At 43.7% G+C, this 19,578-nt stretch overlaps 1 protein-coding gene across 6 annotated transcripts in view; it reads right to left on the reverse strand.

Annotated features, from left to right (window-relative positions):
* Nucleotides 1-52: 52 nt before the first annotated feature.
* Nucleotides 53-19,578, reverse strand: part of sulf1 (sulfatase 1) — a 91,463-nt gene continuing 71,937 nt past the window's right edge. For 4 of the 6 annotated variants that reach the window (XM_073487794.1, XM_073487797.1, XM_073487796.1 and 1 more), the window contains 15 exons: nt 18,965-19,134; nt 15,694-15,844; nt 15,434-15,609; nt 15,141-15,269; nt 14,480-14,536; nt 12,118-12,244; nt 9,428-9,632; nt 8,503-8,749; nt 8,311-8,407; nt 8,127-8,221; nt 7,920-7,991; nt 6,964-7,136; nt 6,446-6,588; nt 5,790-5,913; nt 53-2,168 (listed from right to left, as the gene is read on the reverse strand). In XM_073487794.1, coding sequence (XP_073343895.1) covers nt 1,285-2,168; nt 5,790-5,913; nt 6,446-6,588; nt 6,964-7,136; nt 7,920-7,991; nt 8,127-8,221; nt 8,311-8,407; nt 8,503-8,749; nt 9,428-9,632; nt 12,118-12,244; nt 14,480-14,536; nt 15,141-15,269; nt 15,434-15,609; nt 15,694-15,844; nt 18,965-19,134 — 2,850 coding nt within the window. In that variant the 3' untranslated portion in view covers nt 53-1,284. Of the gene's footprint in view, nt 2,169-4,355; nt 4,390-5,789; nt 5,914-6,445; nt 6,589-6,963; nt 7,137-7,919; nt 7,992-8,126; nt 8,222-8,310; nt 8,408-8,502; nt 8,750-9,427; nt 9,633-12,117; nt 12,245-14,479; nt 14,537-15,140; nt 15,270-15,433; nt 15,610-15,693; nt 15,845-18,964; nt 19,135-19,578 lie in introns of all 6 variants that reach the window. The other 2 variants (XM_073487800.1, XM_073487798.1) reach the window with 2 other exon arrangements.

Raw genomic sequence — 19,578 nt, forward strand, 5'->3', positions numbered from 1 at the left:
CAAAGTTCACAGACACGTGTGGTGGTGGGACAACACTTGAGCCTGACGACGGTTCAATTCAGAGGGTTTATTTCTTAACAGCTTCATGGCTTTCCTGAAACCAGACTTGTTCTAACAATTGTACACACACACTGTCGAAAGAGAGGACAGCATCAGGTTTTTTGCAGAACCAGTTTTCTGACGTCTCAGCCGCCCCCTGGAAGCACCGACACTACAAGCAGCAGCAGAGATGAACACAGGCAGAAACATGAAAACATTTTGCCCTGAAATACTTGCTGTGACAGAGTGTGTCATCCTATAACCAGTTTAAAGGGACTATACAGATACATTCCAAATGAATTGGCCATGTGCAACAAAATACTCAGGATTATCAAAGCACTACACCGCGTGATTAATTGGTGACATTTCCCAGAAAACAAGTCACACAATGAACACTTTCACCCCTGGTGATTGTGAATGCATTTGCTTGTGATTAGATACTAAAAATAAACTGCTGTGAATGGCGACAAATGTGGTGTTGCGATGCAAGTCATCAGCACAAGACAAGCTCAGAGTGTCAGATGTGTTTGCTGCAGCTGGAAAATTCAGATGAGGTCAGTAAATTAACTGTTAAACTGTCCCATGATTGTCTAAACTCATACTATTAATGATGTTATAGCACAGAGGTAAAATATTCCCAAACAGCAAATTTAAAAACTATTTGTGAACCAGATGTTTTTCAGAAGTGATCCAGTTATCGTCCTAGTTCCAAAAAGTAGTCAGAAATAAAAAATATTTCACTATTGACACAAACTGGAGGATGAAGGTCAGAATGTGGAAATGTTGAAAAGTGCATTTGGGGTCAAATGTTGCCTTTATGTATACGGGGAGTGGATTCTGGAGCGTACCTAAAGCTGACTCATGCTAACTACTCGTTCACATGTTGAAATGGTTTCACCACTCAAACTTGTTTTTCATAAAAACATATATTAAAAACATCAATGGTGTTATCCAGAAGGAATTCATCATTTTTAATCCCAACACTTAAGTTTAGCTGCATTAAGGCTTTTTTTCTTTTCTAAATATATATTTGAAAAAAAAAAATAACACTGTTTACTAATAAATGTAGGCACCTGTAAAAAAATAAACAATAACTTTAATACTCATTATACAACTCTGACTGACTGAGGTGGCATCACTCGCCGCTCTTCTCGGCGAGCTCATCTCCCAATCACTGTGTCTCTGTGTCTCTACGGCGACCAGCAGCTCATTGGCTAAGCTGGCTGGCTAGCGCCTGCGTCCGCCTCAGACGGTCTGATTAGAGGGTTGAGGCAGAGAGCCGCTGCCCTCGTAGTCCAAGGTGAGGGGCAGAGCCGACTGAGGCAGCGCCTGTAGTACCAACCCGACACTCTGTGGGGTGCTAGTCTGTGTGGTGGGGGGGCTCCCGGTGGTGCTGGCCTGCACCTTGGGCCTCAGTGTCCGCGTGGAGAAAGGGAGGTAGCCTTGGGCCTGGAATATGTCCTCCTCTTCTTCGAGGTCTAGGCCCAGGCCGTGGCCCTGAGGGCCAGTCTCCTCTCCGTGCAGGCTGTTGTGAGCACGCAGCAGGTTGTCATGTCGTGTCTCCAGCTCCGTCAGTCCGTTTCCGCTGAACATATCTCCCTCTATCTCCTCCAGCTGCGCCCACGTGTCGCTGTGGAGGATAACCCCGTCTCCTTTTGGACCTGATGATGATGGTACCGTCACCGGTCTGTCTATGAGCCTCTCAGGAAGGTCGTTGACAACAGATTCCAGTTTCCTTTCCAGTGTGGGCCTGGGTGTGGGTGGTGCTGGTGGCGTTTTGCTGGGGGCGGGGGTGGTGAGGCCTGGCCAGACATCGCCGGCCGAGGCTAACTCTTCTCCACTGCCCTCTTCAAGGCCTCCACCCCCGGCCCCAGAGCCTAGCTCTGGCAGGGTGGAATCGTCAAGCTCGTGGGTTCGGTTGAATTTGTTTAAAACGTGTCGCAGTGCAAATATATTATCTACATCCGTCTGGAAGTTAACCCAGTTGTCTGGGCTGGGGCTGTAGTCAGGCCTACATTCATAAAGGCTTTCGTTTATGCTATACAGATCCTCCAGTCCCTGCCAGTTCACCTCCTCGTCTGTCAAGTTGGGTAGTTTAACCCTGTCGTCCGTCCCACATGGGCTGTGTGCTGCCAAAGACAAAGAGACATAAGCCTGTGAGGATCTGGAGGAGAGAAAACAGGGAACTCTTTTCAAGTTTACTCAGACACCATGCAGTCATGCCCAGCCTCCGGCTCTCACTACAGCAGCCAGCTCCATGGGGTTTGAGGCCCCAAGCAACACGCGCACACAAACAAACTCGCATACAGACTTTAAAGCAGCATTAGATAAACTAGATAAACACAGCACCCACACTAAGCTCAGGCCATGAGTAGTGCAAACACATGCTGCCTTAGAAATTCACATTCGAAAGACAGACTGAAAAGAAAAATATTGAATAATCTGTCATTATAGACTAACATAATGAGCTGCACAAAGAAAAAAGTGACGGTACAGTTTATGATTGGCCTGGACTGGGTTGAAATGCAAAATCAGGCAACCTGGAATAAAAGAACTTAACGGCAGAGGAAACAAAACAAGAAGATGCTCAGGGAGAAAAATAAGAAAATGAGCTTGCTGCTGAATGATGTGTAAAGGAACTCAAAAACAGAAAAAGAGGCAAATAAAAGGAAATCGCAGCAAAAAAGCTAAATCAGAGTCGGGCTCAGTTTGATGTCTGCAAGTAAAAACTGAGGGAAAAGAAGCATCAGTGCTGTGCTGCTTTAAGGCTGGCTTTCCTTTGTGAGATCAGCTGTGTTGTGACTACTGCAGCTAAAGAATGGAGATGGTTTTGACTTATAGGGACTCACAGGAAGGAGAGGCTCGGTCTCCTCTTTGACCACTTTCGATGCTGCTGTTGCCTGGTAAGCAGGTGCCAAAAACACAGGTCAAAAGGGCAAAGGTCAGTGGGGGCACAGAGAGGTCGCGGCAACTCAAGTGTCCACTCTAACACAAGCTAATGGCCATGAGGAAGTTACATGAGAGGTATCTGGACGTCATGTTGCACTAATGTGATGACGATGGATTATTTGTTTATATGGCTGACATGGCATGGAGGGTGATATTAAAAGGGGCACTGTGTAGTTTTGGAGAAGAAATTCAAACTCAGAGTTTTAATATTCACAACATTAATGAGGTAATAATACAAACTCAGAAATATTAATTTTTTCGTAACTGAATAAACAAGCTGTTCTCAGAGGAAAATAAGGTCCCCAGAACACTGTTTGAAGCTAGAAAGGTGGCAGGGTCCGCCACATATAAACAAAGTAAAACAGTATAAAATTGTGTTGTCCTTTAAGGTCAGTTTGTTTATTCAGTCATGAAAACAAAGAGTTTGTTTATTTAGTTTGTTTAGACATAAAAAAAAACGATCAGTCAGTGAAGATTTTTCTCTTCCGATTAAAATTTCCTTCCCCAAAACTACATAGTGCACCTTTAAAGGAACAGTTTGAGATTTTGGGAAATATGGTCATTGGCTTTCTTCCCTCGAGAGAGATGACAGAATCAATACTACTCTCATGTCTGTACTGTAAAAATGAAGCTACAGCCAGGAGACAGTTAGCCTAGCTTAGCATGACTGCCAAATTGTCGTTTATACACTATTTTTTTGTGCGGACTATGAAAAACAAGATATAATTTGTTGAATAATTATCTTTTTCGAGGTTCACCATTAAACAGAGCTAGGCTAAGCTGACCAGCTAGCATACACACATGAGAGTGGTATCCATCTTCTCATCTGACTCTCAGCAGGTAAACAAAAACTGTTATTTCCCAAAATGTTGAACTCATCCTTTAAGAATTTCATGTAGAATGTGATGCATGAGGGGGGATGATACAGTATCATGCATTGTCATCCACGTGCACTTGATGCTTGGGAGGGGTCTCGAGTAGAAGCACATATCCAGCCCTCCCTACATGACTTCTTATGCAGCCATGCTATCTCTATCAATCAACTTTGAGTCTATATTGTAACAACTGGACTCTCAAGCAAAAGGTGTGAAATCATGAGAAAATATGACATGTTTAAACCGCTGCAGACTGACATGACACAGCAGGTAAAAGTGAAGAGACGTGTGCACAGAGGTGACAACAAATGAAGCTGCTTTAATGAGAAAAAAACACATCTGTTATGATTTGTTAGCGTGATCCCAGCATGCAGCCACAGATTAAGCGCCAGCACTCCATGGATGGATGTATTAGTGGGAATGAGGCAAATTCGGCCCATGCAGGTGTTAAAGAAAAAAAGCCACTGAAGAGAAACAAAAATGGGTGGATACCTGTGTGGCTCATAGCTTCCTCCATCTTTACCTCCTGATCGGAAAAATAAAAGCAATCGATTGTTAATGCCTTGATTTCAAGGAGATATGGGGAGGGAGATAAAATAGATCATTCACACTGAAGATTTTCTTCATGCACAGCTGCTACTCCCTAGGGAGAAATGCAATTATTGGATGATAAGAATGAGGAGAAAGGAGATTTGAAAGAAGTTTGAAAGGTCATATGATTGGGCTGGATGGAGAGATTGATCAGAACTGAGTGGTTTGTGAGATGTGGAGTTCAACGGGGTTTCCCCTTCAAAGCAAAAACACACAAGGTTATCCAGTCAGGTGATAATGGCGGCTAAAGTCACACTCCGTAAATTGATGCAAGTAACTGCTAGATCCATTTCACCAGGCTAGTTAGATTTTAATAATCTATTCCTCCAACAAAAACATCACTTGATTTAACCACAACAGCAATTTTCATTGGTTCATGGCGCTGGCATTGTACTCGAGCAGGGCAGCCAGTACAAGTAAGAGATTTTAGGCTGCTATGTGACATGTGTTGGCACCGGTTTGACAAGTCCAGTATGCCAGCGCTGAAACACAATTAGTTTTCTCAGAGCAGCTCGGCCGCCCCGGCTCTCCACTCTCCAGGCTGGTAATTACAGACATTAAGTTTTTATCCTCAGGACATAAACAAGCCAGCCAGTTTGTGCCACACACGAACCCTTATGGGCTTCGGTCATCGCTGCATTACTTATTAACCAGCTCCATCCGTGTGGTGGTAGTAAAAAACATATTGTGGCTGATTAGAGCGGCGATGCATGACGAGCTCAAATAAAATGACAGCCTCAATTGCCGCGATGACAGCATCCTCCAAATAATCTCTCTAGCACTCGTGAGTCACGGAGGGGATGATGGCCAGGACGTCCAACTGTAACAGGGCCTTATTTATATCGTACAACACACTAGAAATCAGTGTATGTGAGGAGGTCCTGGGCTGAGAAAGAGAGGTCAGAGTGTGTGTGCATATGTCATATATCACGGAGGAAACACTGAACATAAATCAACAAGGGACACACAAAACACTCAAGAGTGATGATTCCTGGACCTCCACCTTAAATTTCAGCAAACGTCTCTGATTGGATCGTCCCCAAACACATGCAGCATGCAGATATGTGCAAACACACACACACCACTGAGACTGAAACAGATTCAAAATACAGAGACGAGACTATAATTTAACCATACGGTCACTATTTCAGCATCTTTTAACTTAAACTAACTCAAATGTAATCGTCGTCCGTTCATTTCACTCTCTTTCCTCTGTGTGTAAAATCTGTTTCAGTCATCGTTGGCATCTCAACTACCACTAAACCCAGTGTGAAATGTTTTTGGTCATTTATGATCAGTAGGAACAGTAAATGGGCTGAAAATGAGCATTTTTACCTGCGTCCAGTCCTTTTGGTCGAGGGTTACACTGCTTGTAACCTTGACAGCTCCTCATCTCCATCAGCTGGGCATGGAGAGAGTTCAGCACGTCCCGGTCCACCGAGTACACCGCGTTGGTCAGCTGCACAGGTAGAACAAAAATTTAACAACCACACAAACAAATACATGAACTGTTGAGTCACCATGTTATATTTGCACATTTGTCTGCTCATTTGTCCAACAAAATGTCTTGAGCTCATCAAAAAAAAAATCTAAGATGCTATCGGTAAAAGCAAATGCAGCATTGGAATGTTCCTCGACTTATCAAAAGCATTTGACACTATTTTGATCTAGGCAAAATACATTTTGTTGTCAGGGCAGAAGCTCTGTGTATGGGAGGGAGCGATATGTATATGTAATTGCTCACAAATTTCAAAGTTAAACCATTAATATGGGGTTCCCCAGGGACCCATTTTAGAGCCACTCCTCTTCAGTATATTAACAATTTTTTTGAATTCCTCGAGCAGTATTATTTGCAGTTGAATCAAATTTATCTTAGACACTAAAAACTAAACTAAAACTACTAGTTTTATAATGCAGGGACCAATTAAAACGTCTCAAGAGATACAGACAGGAAGAACAGCTTTAAGGACCGTAGACAGACATTCACCCACCTGGTAAGGGTCACTGTTGAGGTCGAAGAACTCCAGGAAGCCGGTGGAGAACTCACAGAACAGCGTGTTGTGAGTCTCGTTGATGGTTCTCAGGCACCAGTAGGTGTTGTTGTTGGAGCTGGTGCATGCACAGAATCCACCCACTGCACAGTAATCGAAATTGTTTTAGTACTGAAGCTACTAACAAATATCTAAAAGATAGAGTTGCAATGATTAGTCGATGAAATTGCTGAATATCAGATCTGATAATTGGTCAACCCATAGTATAAAACTTATACATACATATAAATATATGTATCATTTACTTTTACTTGTACTTTTGATACTTAAGTGCATTTAATATCGTTTACTGAAGTACTATTCGTATGGGTGACTTTCACTTTTACTAAAGTAATATTTTAACACGATATCTTTACTTTTACTCAAGTATGACTTTTGGGTACTTTATACAACACTGGTTGCAGCCCTACTGAAGAGGCCTGACAAATAAAACTTGTCAGTAAAGTAAATATACATACATGTCCAGAGGGGAGCGGTCTGCCAGTGGTCATTATTATGTGTGAAGCAAGTGAGTCCAGGCAGACTGCAGTCGTCTCCCTTCCTCTGCCGCTTCTTTTCCTTCCTTTCCTTCTTCCTTCTGCGGATCTCATTGTACAACTGGGCCTTCACATCTATTTCCTGCGCAGCCTCCCTGTTGGGACAGAAACGCAAGAGAATTACAAAAACGGTGGGATGCAAGGATTACATCAGCCTCTACCCTCTCTAATGCCAGTAACCTCAGTGGTAGAAGATCTGGAGGGGGACTTCCAGACGGCACCGCCGATGCCAAGATATGACAGTCTGTTTACTTTCATGTTAAAGCTCTCGCTATGTCCAATTTTCTCTGGGATGTCATTCTAGCCACTGTCCCCCTCTTCCTCCCTGCATGAACACAGAACAGGCACTGCACATAAAAAGCAGCTGCTTTGTATTGGCCCAATCTGTTCCCAATGTTTCCTGGTGGAAGCTGATCACTGTGTTTGAGGGACTGACTGATTTCCCCCTCACTGTTGAGTCATTCTATCTTTCCGTGGGACTCAATCACTTCCAGACACACACACACACACACACACACACACACACACACACACACACACACACACACACACACACACACACACACACACACACACACACACACACACACACACACACATAAAATAGGTCCATAGCCATACATCTACATAACACAAGACATCACAAAACACACACATGGTCAAGTGGGAACTACAAGTCATCTAAATGAAGGTGAGCTGTATGTTTAGACCTGACATGCAGTGGCCATGCAGATATTCAGCAATGTGTACAGTTAAACAGCATCATAAGATACAATAGTTTCTTACATGAGTTATAAGTCATGGTCAGTATTTATTAATAAGGAAAGGGGTGACACTAAATGGGGCAAAGCCATAATTAAAGGGGAAGAGAAACTCACTTAAACGGATGGAGTTGATCTTTCCTGTTCTTCAATCTCTCTGCCTTGTTTCTGTCCCCTTTGCTATAATAGCTGGTTTTATAAACAGAGAAAGAGACTAAGGACCACACAGAACACTTTTTGAGGCGTGAACTCCAGGCCTTCAACACGTTATAGATTAAAAAAAAAAAAAAAACGTATTTTGGAGGTGAGATTTAAATGACTGACCTCTTCTCTCCACAATCGCACTCATCTGGTCGCGTTCTCTTCAAATGGCCTCGTACTTCCCGGAGGTTTTTGATTTTGTCTTGAAGTGCCTCAATCTAGAATTAAATGAGAAAATGAGTAACCTGGAAAAGGTGTGCATGTGTGTTTGGGTGCCAGGCTTACAGTCTGAGCGTCGTGCACTTACCTCCTGGTCCACATAGCTCTTATGGTCTTTCCAGGCTCTGGAGGACTGATAGATTTCTCTTTCACAGTGGACACTGTCATTCATCAAGATGAAACACCTGAAACCGGTGCAAAAAACACCCATCATACACCGAACTCTGACAAACACAGAGTATATATTCATGTTTAAATTTAAGAGAAGCTGCCTTCTTACTTGTGGGTAACTTTCACAGAGTTCGGATATCCCACAGCGTTGGTATCATCCGCCAGCATTTCCTCCGAACCGTCATCTGAGCCCAAATCAAACTCTGGGTCCTCTGGGTTGTAGTGGCGCTTTGAGATGACGCGGCGGCGGACAGCTGACTGATCGTCTGCCTGAAGGTCGACATCATAGATCTGACCCTCAAACTCCACAGACAGAGACCTGGTCTGCCTGGTGTGAACAAAACGTGGCCGATAACCTAAGAGGGAAACAAAAACCTTGAGTCAAGCAATGCTTTTCTGCTCCTATTTTACTAATATAGTATATTTTTTTTGACAATAACCATAAGAGCTCAACATAATTTTAAGGCTGGGTGCATCTAAAAGTATAATACATACTTCAGTTGCACCGTTTCTAGGCAACACTAGAGGGCATCAAACCATTCAGATTGACAATGTAAACCACGCGCACACACACACACACACACACACACACACACACACACACACACACACACACACACACACACACACACACACACACACACACACACACACACACACACACACACACCACACACACACACACGGCAACATCCACAGAACAAATTGCAGGACTTGTTGCAGGATGTTTGCTTTTTCTGTGCATCTGTCTCCCTTTAGAGCATAAATAATCCATTACAGGAAATCAAGCCTTGAGCCTTTGCAGACGTCTTTTCCTCTAACTGGTATTGAGAGACAGACATCAATGAAATGTGAGGAGTTCAGAAAAAGCTGGATGTTAACTGAAGCAGTCCGCCTTGTGCCGGAACACCTCCTGTTGAGCTGAAATAACCACAATAATCCTACACACGTTTATCCAATACTCCATCACTTAAAATTACTTTATACTCACAGACAACATTAAATGAAGAAACAACAGGTCTGAGCAAACTCACGCTGAGATGATGAAAGCTGTCGGTGGGAGCGGCGGTCCGCTCTGGAGGGTTTGAAGGCAGCGTCCCCGCAGTCACAGCCCCTCTCTCTGTCATAACTGCTGCGGGGCTTCAGGCTGCGGGCCCTCTTCCTGGAGCCTTCTTTTGAACCGCCTTTACACTTCTGTATCCGCCACTTGCCTGTGATCTCCTCCACACAATGCCATTTCTGTCAAAAAGAGCAGAAATAAAAAGAAAACTTAATATTCCCTTCTGTACTTTTCAAAGTTTTCACTCTTTTAACTTAATTTGCATGTCTAGATTTCAACAAAATATCACAAACCAAAGTGTCCTTGATCTCTATTTCTTTTAGAAATTTCCACATGTTACTTTAGCACCGAACTGATTTTCTGGCATGGCCATAAAGTGCTATAGATGTTGACAATATGAAAAAGTTAATCTGAGACAAAGCCTCTGTTTTACTGTGGTTTGAGAAACTCCTTGAGAAACACTTGCTTGTGACATATATCGGGCAAACCTCAGCCTGTGGGTAAGAATGGCATCCAAAAGCAGCAGGAAAGATAAACCAAAACGACCACATGAGATGAAGCGGGCCTGTCTGGTGTCTAGAAAATAAAGCGGAAACCCCTATCACTCTCACGCTGGGTATGTCTGTGCCAAGTGCGTCACCAGTGTAATTGTGTAAATACATATCCACGCACCCCCACTGGGAAAAGAAAGCTGGGGCTAATTTGTGTGAGTAGCACCACTGGTTAGGTCTTGTATAAATGGAAGAGACACATCTGCAGAGCGCAGCGCCGATGATCAGTGGTGAGTGTGGGAACGAGCGTCCAAACAAAAGGGCCATAAGTCAGATCAAGTTTCTTCTGGAAGACTCATATAGTGACGAAGAGCTTATGGGCCCAACAGAGCTGTTATATCAGCATTAGACAAGACTTGAGGGAGAGAGAGAGATGTAATGTCACTTAGGGATGAAAACGATCTCTGCCTCTTTTTATCCTTTGCTCTCGCCCTCCCTCCTGTGACTTCTTTAAAGGCACAGCAGCACCACTGCAGCAGCAGGACAGCCGAGATGGATGAGAAAGGAGGATGAGGAGGAGTGGTAACAACACCGGACGTCATTCGCACCCACAAAAACATTTAGTAACAGCGGTTTCTGTGTCCCTGGTGAGTAAATCTGTACCCACAACAAACCCAAACAGTTATCACATGATCGATTCCTAAGGACCGCAACAGCTCCGTGACAAAAAACACAACAGAGGCTGTGCTTTCAGAAAAATCTGGTCTGAACAAAGATGGTGTGGTGGTATTTTAGGGCAGTAACTTTTAAGGCTTCTGAAAAACAAAGACTCGCTCATTCAAACCTTAAGTGGGTTCATGGCTGAGGTTTAATCATTGAAGAATTCAATATTCAGTACAATACTTTGGTTTCGAGCCGAGGAGGTGAGTTCATCCGCCCTTCATCCATTATCAACCAAACAACTCACGCGCTTTAACATTTTGTTATCTAGTTGATCTTAAATCTGCATCGGAAATGGCAAAGCACAAAAAAGGAAAACAATTTACTTCGTAATTGTATTCAGACGTTGTTTGAGATTAAAGAGAGCCAGTATGTTTTGAGAAAACAAGGACAAATATAAAAAAGAGTTGCAAAGGGGTAAATCTGTAGAATCGTTGTTAGTATACTTTGCTACTAAAAAAAAATAAAGGTAAAATAAAATAATAAATAATAAAATAATAAAATAAGGTGGTATAAAATGGTGTAATCATTATTTTGTATGAGGCTTTTGGTTTTCTTTGTTCTGTGAAATGGTAAAAAGGGTGGGCATAAAGATTCCGCCTGCACCTTTCCGTTGAATACTTCCTTAGTTTAATAACATGAACATAAAAGAAATTAACCACTACTACTATTGTGCATGCAAACAACAGAAGAAGATTAGTTGGAATAAAGGAAACAAGAACAAAATGAAGACGAGAGATGAAGCACTTGTCTGCTTGTTGTGTCTAAGTCCCATTCCCCCTATAATTTAGTAAGAAATACTCCACTGGTTCTCATGCTGCTCACTGGGAGGTCATGTTAAATCATGCCAGACGAGCCATTTATGACCAAACCTTATCCTTCATGCTACACAGCTACAAATTATGATTCCATTTCAACACATCTAATACAGGTACACACGATCTCACGAGCATTCACAACCCACACTGCTAAGATCAAGTAAAATTTGCTCCGTTGCTGTCTTTAATAACTGATTGCTACATACTCACATTTATATGATCATAAAATGGATCTGGATTGCATTAGTCAGCTCTTCAGAAGCTCGGCCCGTCATTTAACGCTACCTGAAACTTGTAACAATTTGTATTGTTCTGGTCTGTGTGCTCCAAGGCCACATACTGTAGCACTTGGCTGTCGGTCTGCCAGGGAATTAATGGGCTCAGATGAAAAGGAAGTACCAGTACACCACAAAACAGCACAAAAGGGTCCAGTTATGAACCAACTGATGTGCTGTAAATGACTATTTCACTTGTGGCTCTGTGGAATAGTTCAAGAGGCAGCATGGAGGTCACTGCAAGAGTGGTACTCATTAATGTTTGAGCAGAACTAAAGAAATTATCCTTGGTGGATATCAGGGGAACTCATTTCTGCTCACAAAAGGTTTGCAGAGTGCACATGGGTGTGTTTGTTTTACCTGTCCAGGCTGTTCACAGGGTGTCTGGAATTCGGCCTGCTGGCAAGTCTCTTTGACCTTCTTGTACTTCGGGAGGCTGTTGGTGTGCTGAGTGTTCACCGAGTCATCCTTCTTTCTCAGGATCTTTCTGCGCAAAACAAGTCAACAGAATTAGGAGAAAATCAGCATCAACAAAAAGACTTATTCAAGGAGTCACTATTAAACTATTAAAGTATTACTCAACATAAGTGAGATGAATTAAAGTTTTATTCACTTGAAGAGTTTCCTGTTTTTTACTTTCTGTCACGGCCATAGTCATGAATGGATAAGTTATGAAGCGTCTGTGTTGTGCCAGAGGGTCTGGGCATGGAGCTCAGCTCAGCCTCACACCAGTGCTCAGCTCCAGGCCAAGCTGTTTGACCTTGGCTTGGCATCACGTTCGACTGCCATGCCCCCTTCTCCTCTGCCACCACCACAAGGCCTGGCTGAGTGTCTGCTCAGGCCATGCCAGCCTCCCTCCCCACACCTCATCCCCTTCTCTATTCCCAACTGTCTGCCAACACGGCCTGGCTGCTCACGAACACAGACAGAATGACGGCGGCGACGCAGCACAGAACAACCTGTCCCCTTTAAGAGTAGACCCGTTGTTGTGTTGTCCGATCCCGTTCTGTTCCAGGCGGAAAACAGCCAAGGTTCACACATTGGCTTGGCTGCAGTCTCTCGCCTTTAGCCAAGGGTGATTAAAGAGCTAACAGTTGCTGTGGATGTCACTCCCTGATGGCTGCATTACGTAGATGATTGGATTCCCGAACAACACGGTCAGTTCCCAGCTGTCAGTCAGTGTTTCACGGGCTCAGAGGTACAGTACTGTAAGGTCGTGTGAGGATATTAAATCGCAGAGCGTATCACATGACCAGTGAGAGGAACTGTACAAAAAAAACATTAGCTACTGTGTGTGCTGCTACATCTGTGCCAGGGTAGCAGAGTGAAAGGTCTGCGGAGGCTAATCTCAGCATTTAGAGACGAGCGCATGAGCAGATAGACTTTCTAAACAGTGTGGATTAATGGAGGAATGGATTAAAAGAGCTAAAGCTCCTACAGGTCAGAGGTCACACTCTTTTCATTTCATACACAGCAGCCTATAGAGCGGCTAGTTCTTCTGTCACACAGACAGGAGACTGATGTGTGTGCACGGCAGCAGAGCTAACTGTCTATTATAATCTTGGATACGTGTCCACGGATCTTGATGCGCTCACTGGTACACTTGCAAATTAGTGGAAAGGAGATGGGAGTGCCAAGCCAGTGAGTGGGGAAAAAAATGGGGATTGAGGAGAAAACAGCAGCTGTATGTGAGAACATGACTTACTGTATTATACAGTATCATCAGACATGCTGCCAGCACAGTCTGGCTCCAGCTGGTGTTACTGTTCTCTCCCCCTTTATTTTCCTAAGACTGCCCATATGTCTTTCCTTTCTTATTTACTTAACTTAACTTTTTTTCTCATGCGAAGACAACCTTGATGGGATTATTCCTCTCCAAGTTGTCAGGTTTCTGTCAGTGTACCCCTGGCATTACCACAGCTTAACATGTTAGGTGAACAAAAGCCTGCTGTCAGGTTGGAGGTATCATTTTCTGCAACGTATATCTGGCAGCAGAGCGGAGGTTAAATAAAGACCTGACGGGGTTTGTGAGGGAGCATGTACCGTATGCGATGTCGTGCCTGACAAAGACAACAGTCTTGGGGGAAACAGTCAAGCGTCAGCTATAGTGTGGCTGCAGCATTCCACACTAGGAGAGCTGGTGACATGTCCTGTGAGTGGATTGAGTGAGAGCCCTCCAGCCATTCCTCAGGTAACATCATCCTGAGTCTGACTAGCCTTTGTTTATGTTGCGCGCATCTGGCTCTACCATGTTACTGAAATGTATCTTCTGTCTGTCTCCAGCAGTGCAGGAACAGCAGGCTAAGTCAGGTTTTGAGCACTGATCGTGTGCTCAATATATGTAAGGCCTCTTCAGAAGACAAAGACTGTGCTTGTTTTTCTTGTAAGTGATCAGATGACCTGGTTACACATATGTGTCAGCGCCTGCTGCGTGAACTGTCATAATTTGCCAGTCCCTTATAGCTTTAACAAACAACTTTGAATATTTCAACCTCTTCCACTGCTGCTGCCTTCCAAGCCGACTGTGGTCAGGAAATGTCTGTCAGATAACAAATAACTGGGAAAAGCGTCTGCTTTGCTGGAACAGGGAACTTGCATTGAGCCTTTTGAGCACATTTCGGGTTCATTGAAATGTTTTGTCAGGTTTGTGTGACACACAATGCTCTGCAATGACACGGATGTGCCTGCGGTGTGGAAAGGGAATAAAGAAAACCCAGCTTACCCTCGCTCCACAAGGAATGTGTCCCTCCAGACTTTGGGTTTCCGGTTGGGTTTGAATCTAGGAAAACAAAACGCACAAAGTTTATAGAATTCATATGGACTGTGCACTCACCATCAGCTACAGTATGTCAGGTATGCAGCAAGCCAACATTATGTGGATCATAGAAAGCTCAAGACCTTGTGGGTTGAGGGAGTTGGTGTAATGCTCTTTGTGTATTGAATAGATTATTATCTTTCACTTGCACCATAAATATTTTCTAGGGTGACTATTTCTTTTATTCAATAGTGCAGATATATTAACAATCTCCTTTTTTTAAATGCCCAGTAAAGGACAATGATTTTGCATTGATACTGGACACTGTTTGTACAGTGGGTTTTGCTGGGGAAACAAATGATTCAACTAGCAAACAAAATCTACAGGAAGCTTTATAAGAAGAACCACACTGAATCTCAGCCAAAGTCCCACAGCCAAGGAAAATCCACCAAATTACCCCAAACCCACTTGTGCTCAGCTGCAGCAAAAGCAATTATTTTGGCTCTATGGAAATCTGCATTTGCTCAATATGGGTAAATGAATGGGACTGTTGCACATATCATGCACACTGTGCAATTACTGTACATATTATATCCATTACAGCATGGCATGATGGATCCGTACAGACCTGTTGCCAGTCCTATCCTGTTCCAGAAGCTTAAGGATGGACTTTCCATCCATGTCTGGAGGAGTGTCCAGCCCGGCGATGTGGAGGATCGTGGGAGCTAGGTCAATGTTTAGCACCAGATGAGGGTTTCTGAAGAAGGACATGCAAATAAAGTTTACTGAATTTTCTGAAATACATACAGATGAAATAAGAAATCCCAAGGAGGATAAAACCTCAGACACAGAGAAGTTTCATCAAAATTCACACAGTACAGTTAATTATTGACCTTTTACAATGTGGAGACTTTGACTTACACTGCCCCCGGCTCTATGTTGGGTCCTCTCAGGAAGAACGGCACACGGATGTCAAAGTCGTAGGGCATCGACTTGCCCTTCACCAACCCAAACTGACCAATGTGGTAGCCGTGGTCTGCTGTGTAGATAATGTAAGTGTTGTCCAGCTCTCCAGTTTCCTCAAGCATGTCAAAAACCTGGGAAGTAAAATGAGCAATAATGAGATGATAGACAGATACACAGTGGACTGTCCAGATTTTAAATTACAATAAAAATAGTACCTTCTGCACTGAGTCATCCACAGACATGAGTGTCTGCAGCCTCTTCCGATGGAGGAAGTTGGTGAACTCCATGTGGATGGGTCTCATGGGGCCTGTGTACTGCATGATCCAGTGTTTGTCCATATTTGGGGCATAGTTGTAGCTGGGGGTGCTAGGATGGCACAAAGGAGGGAGAGAGAAGAGAGACATGTGAAACAAGGCAGATATAATGTATGTGTACACTGTGTGCCTGATGAAATCGCAGGAAAGTAAGAAAATCTGTCTAAACGCGAGGTATCAGAGCACGTAGCAGATCTGTAGACCCTGTTTATGATGCCAAAAAACACCTGTCTGCTACTTTTCACAAACTACTGCTCAGTAACAGGTGCCACAGTTGTCCACTGCGTTTGACACGCATCAATAGCTGCTCTGTTTGTTGAAGGAAATGTCTTAATCGTCAGCAGCCAGCACCTTAGCTGTTTTTCCACACCTCTCTCCGAACGTCTCTCCCCTCACACAGAGACGAGAGTCTCCTCGCTCCGCTGCGCTCTTGGCACAGACAAGTCATTTGAGGGTTGGCACATGCTTAAGAAAATAATAGGCCCCAAAGTCAAGTTTGCAACAACTTCTGGACCAAAAACTCAATAAGTCATGGTCATTTAAACTGGGGGGAATAACAAGACTGGATACAGAGCAAAAAGGAGGGAGAGGCGGTCTTGTTCGTGGAGTTAAAAGTGAGAGGAGCTGTTCACCTGTCCGTGGTATTATCTTGGCATAAGAAATACAGTACACTCATGTATTAAGCTGGCTTAATTGTGCCTGCAATGTTTGTTTCTGCAGTTAAAAGCAAAATGGTATATGAATAATATACTGCAAGCATATGCAGTTAGTCCCAGAATCTAACTCAGCTTTACAGCTGTAGTGTTGGAATGTTAAGTGACAACAACCAATAATTTCCCTTCTACTAAAAGTAATTAATTCCGAAAAACAAACTATAAATGAACAGCTTCTACCCTTGAATAGGCAGCTGCTGGACAAAGTATCAAGACTTGGATATTTAATGAAGAGCTGCTATGGGAGCCGCTTTGCTCTGATTGAGTGAGCTGCCTTCTGCCCTCGTCTCCTCAGGCCTGCTTTGTGAGAAGGGTGAACTCTTCACCCACCAAGCCAGGCGGTCTAATAAGCACCACAAAGGGACCTGTCTCTGGGCAATGGGCCACCAAGGTATGGGGCCCTGGGCACCGGGGAACCAGGAATGCAGAGGTCAGTGGACCTGAGCCAGTCCATAGGAGAGGTCACACCTGCCACCTGTCGCATATAGGTCGCATTTTGTGGTATTAGCCGTGGATTACAGCAGCCCAGGGCCCGCTGTTCACCCCAGAATGCCTCCTGACCTTACAAAACTTAACATAGACACATCCCGCATGAGGATTAGTGACATTCCCTAAAGCGTTTGTTGAGCGACAACCAAAATAACTCTCATTCACTCCCTGCTACATGCCACTGAGAAACCGCAGCACATCTATAGTGTTTAAAATAAGTCAGGAGCTTGGAGACAGGGTAAAAACACCTTCAGAGAGGAATGTTAATGACATTAACATCAAACCCTCCCCTGCTATTGTTGCTGTCAAAAGTACAGACGCTCATTTGATTTATGAGGCAGCTCCTCCTTTACTGCCACGCTGTCTCTTCCCGACTCCGTGCATTACGGAGAAGTATAGAAGACAGAAAGAGGCAGACCAGGCACAATTTCAATCATATCTTTCCATTAGTGGATGACCTTACCGGGGACTTAATGGCTTTTGTAGAGAATTACCAAAGCTCCTTGAACCAAGTCAAAATGGACAGTCTCAAAATCATATTTATAAAGGAATTTGTTCCACAACATCTGCCAGGGAAAATATCTGTTATATAAGTGTGTAATAAACAAACACCAAAACAAACACCCACCCATACCAACCACAGCACATATTCCACACACACTGCACCTACACACAATCACTGGGGCAACCCCCTTTTAGTCACCCAAGGGCCCCACTCCCCTTCACCCAGAGGCTCGAGCTAAAAATAAATTAATAATGTCACAAAGGGTGTTCCGAGGTGCACAATGCATTCCTCTCGTCCCAAGAGCCACGGGGAGAAACAACTGATTGATATGGACAGGATCAGGAAGTCCTTTTTGTGAATTTCACAGAAGAGGGAGAGGGAGGGGTGAGGAGAGAGGCGAAGGGATGAGAGAATGAGACAAGACACCGGGAGACACAGAGGGGGAGATAAACAGAAAGACAGACACAAACAGAGATGCACAGATAGAGCGACAAAGTGGTAGAGCAAACAGACCGAGAGGAATGTTAAGTGGATATAGAGTGAGACGAAGAAGTTGGATACACTGAAAATTTAGCGTCTAGGACTGGGCAAAATATATTGATAATATATTGTTATAGTTATATGAGAATATTATGTTAGATTTCGGATATGTGTAAATGTAGTCTTTTCCTGGTTTTAACGGGTGAGTTACAGTAAAGTGATGTGATTTTCTGAACTTACCAGACTTCTACTTATTCTAATACTTGCCTTCACCCACTCTGTCATTATATCCACATTACTGATGATTTATATTTTGTGAAAGTACCAATAGTCATCCCTACAATACTGTTGTGATATCAATAAAGGTATTTGGTCAAAAAAGATATACATCATGTATCTTGACATAGCCTAAAAATATTATAATACTATTTTAAAGCCATATTTCCCAGCCCCACTTGAACCCGACACACCATCCCGTCACACAGTGCAGTGGTGCATTCTGGGAATCTGTCTGAGGGCTCACCAGGGCATGTTGCCATGGAACGACCCAGACTATTGCAGCGCTGCCTTAGCTCAGTGATGAGATTTGTGGGAGGCCAATGTGGGCTTGGCATGAGCGCAGTGCTCCATGAAAAAAGCCATCCCTGATCTTTCTTAATGGTATGTGCCCTAGCTATTCTTGGATGATAAATCATTTTGATTTCACGCTCTGCCCTAGCAGCTTCTAAGCAACCTGTCATCACTGGGGATTGAGGGGCGTGAGCACTGTAATAACGTTAGGTACACCAAATCATAAAACTCAAATTGGATGTTAACAAGAGAAATTCCATACTGCAGCAGATGAAAGCTGCCACGATGTCTGTGTATATAGTAAGGAAATACAGAGCCTAAACAATAATTTCTCGTTGTTAGGACAGGGTTAAGAATCCCATGTAGAAACCCTGATGAGTGCTTGAGTGATAATGTGAGCCTGAATGTAACTTACATGTGCTGCGAAGCATTCGGGAAGTGCTCTGCGTACTGTGGAGCTGAGTCCTCTGGGCCGTGAGGAGCAGCGTGACTGATGACCATCATGACAGGACGGTGAGGGTACATCCGCTTGGACATGCGGAAAAAGTTGATGCTGTCGTTGGTGATCAGATCTGTGAAATAGTCCTGGAAAAAGAAAGCAAACACCATGAATAAATGGGAATTATTGGGTGCCGCAGGGCTAAAACCTCATCTAGAGAAGGGTAAAAGGAGAAGGTGGAAAAAATGCAAAACAACACGAGCTTTGATAAAACTCAGACCAGTCACCGTGACATGTTGCTTTCCCTCGTCCAGTCATTTTCAAATAAATGGAGAGGGGCCAGTGGGGATATGAACTGGGGCCATTGAGTACACTACACTACCAATCTGTCGAGTCAACAGCTGGCAGCTTGCCTCTGTGTGTGTGTGTGTGTGTTTAAATGTGAGTGTGCGCTTGAGTCTGTGTGTGTATGTGTATACAGTATATGGGCTGTTGCCTCATCAGTGAATCTCTGCACTATTGAATGTGACACCACTTGATGGTGAGAGGAGCCTGGCGCTCTCAAATGGTATGTTGTTATGACAGCTCCC

Source organism: Pagrus major, chromosome 19 (genome assembly GCF_040436345.1).
Source record: "Pagrus major chromosome 19, Pma_NU_1.0".
NCBI classification, from domain to species: Eukaryota; Metazoa; Chordata; class Actinopteri; order Spariformes; family Sparidae; genus Pagrus; species Pagrus major.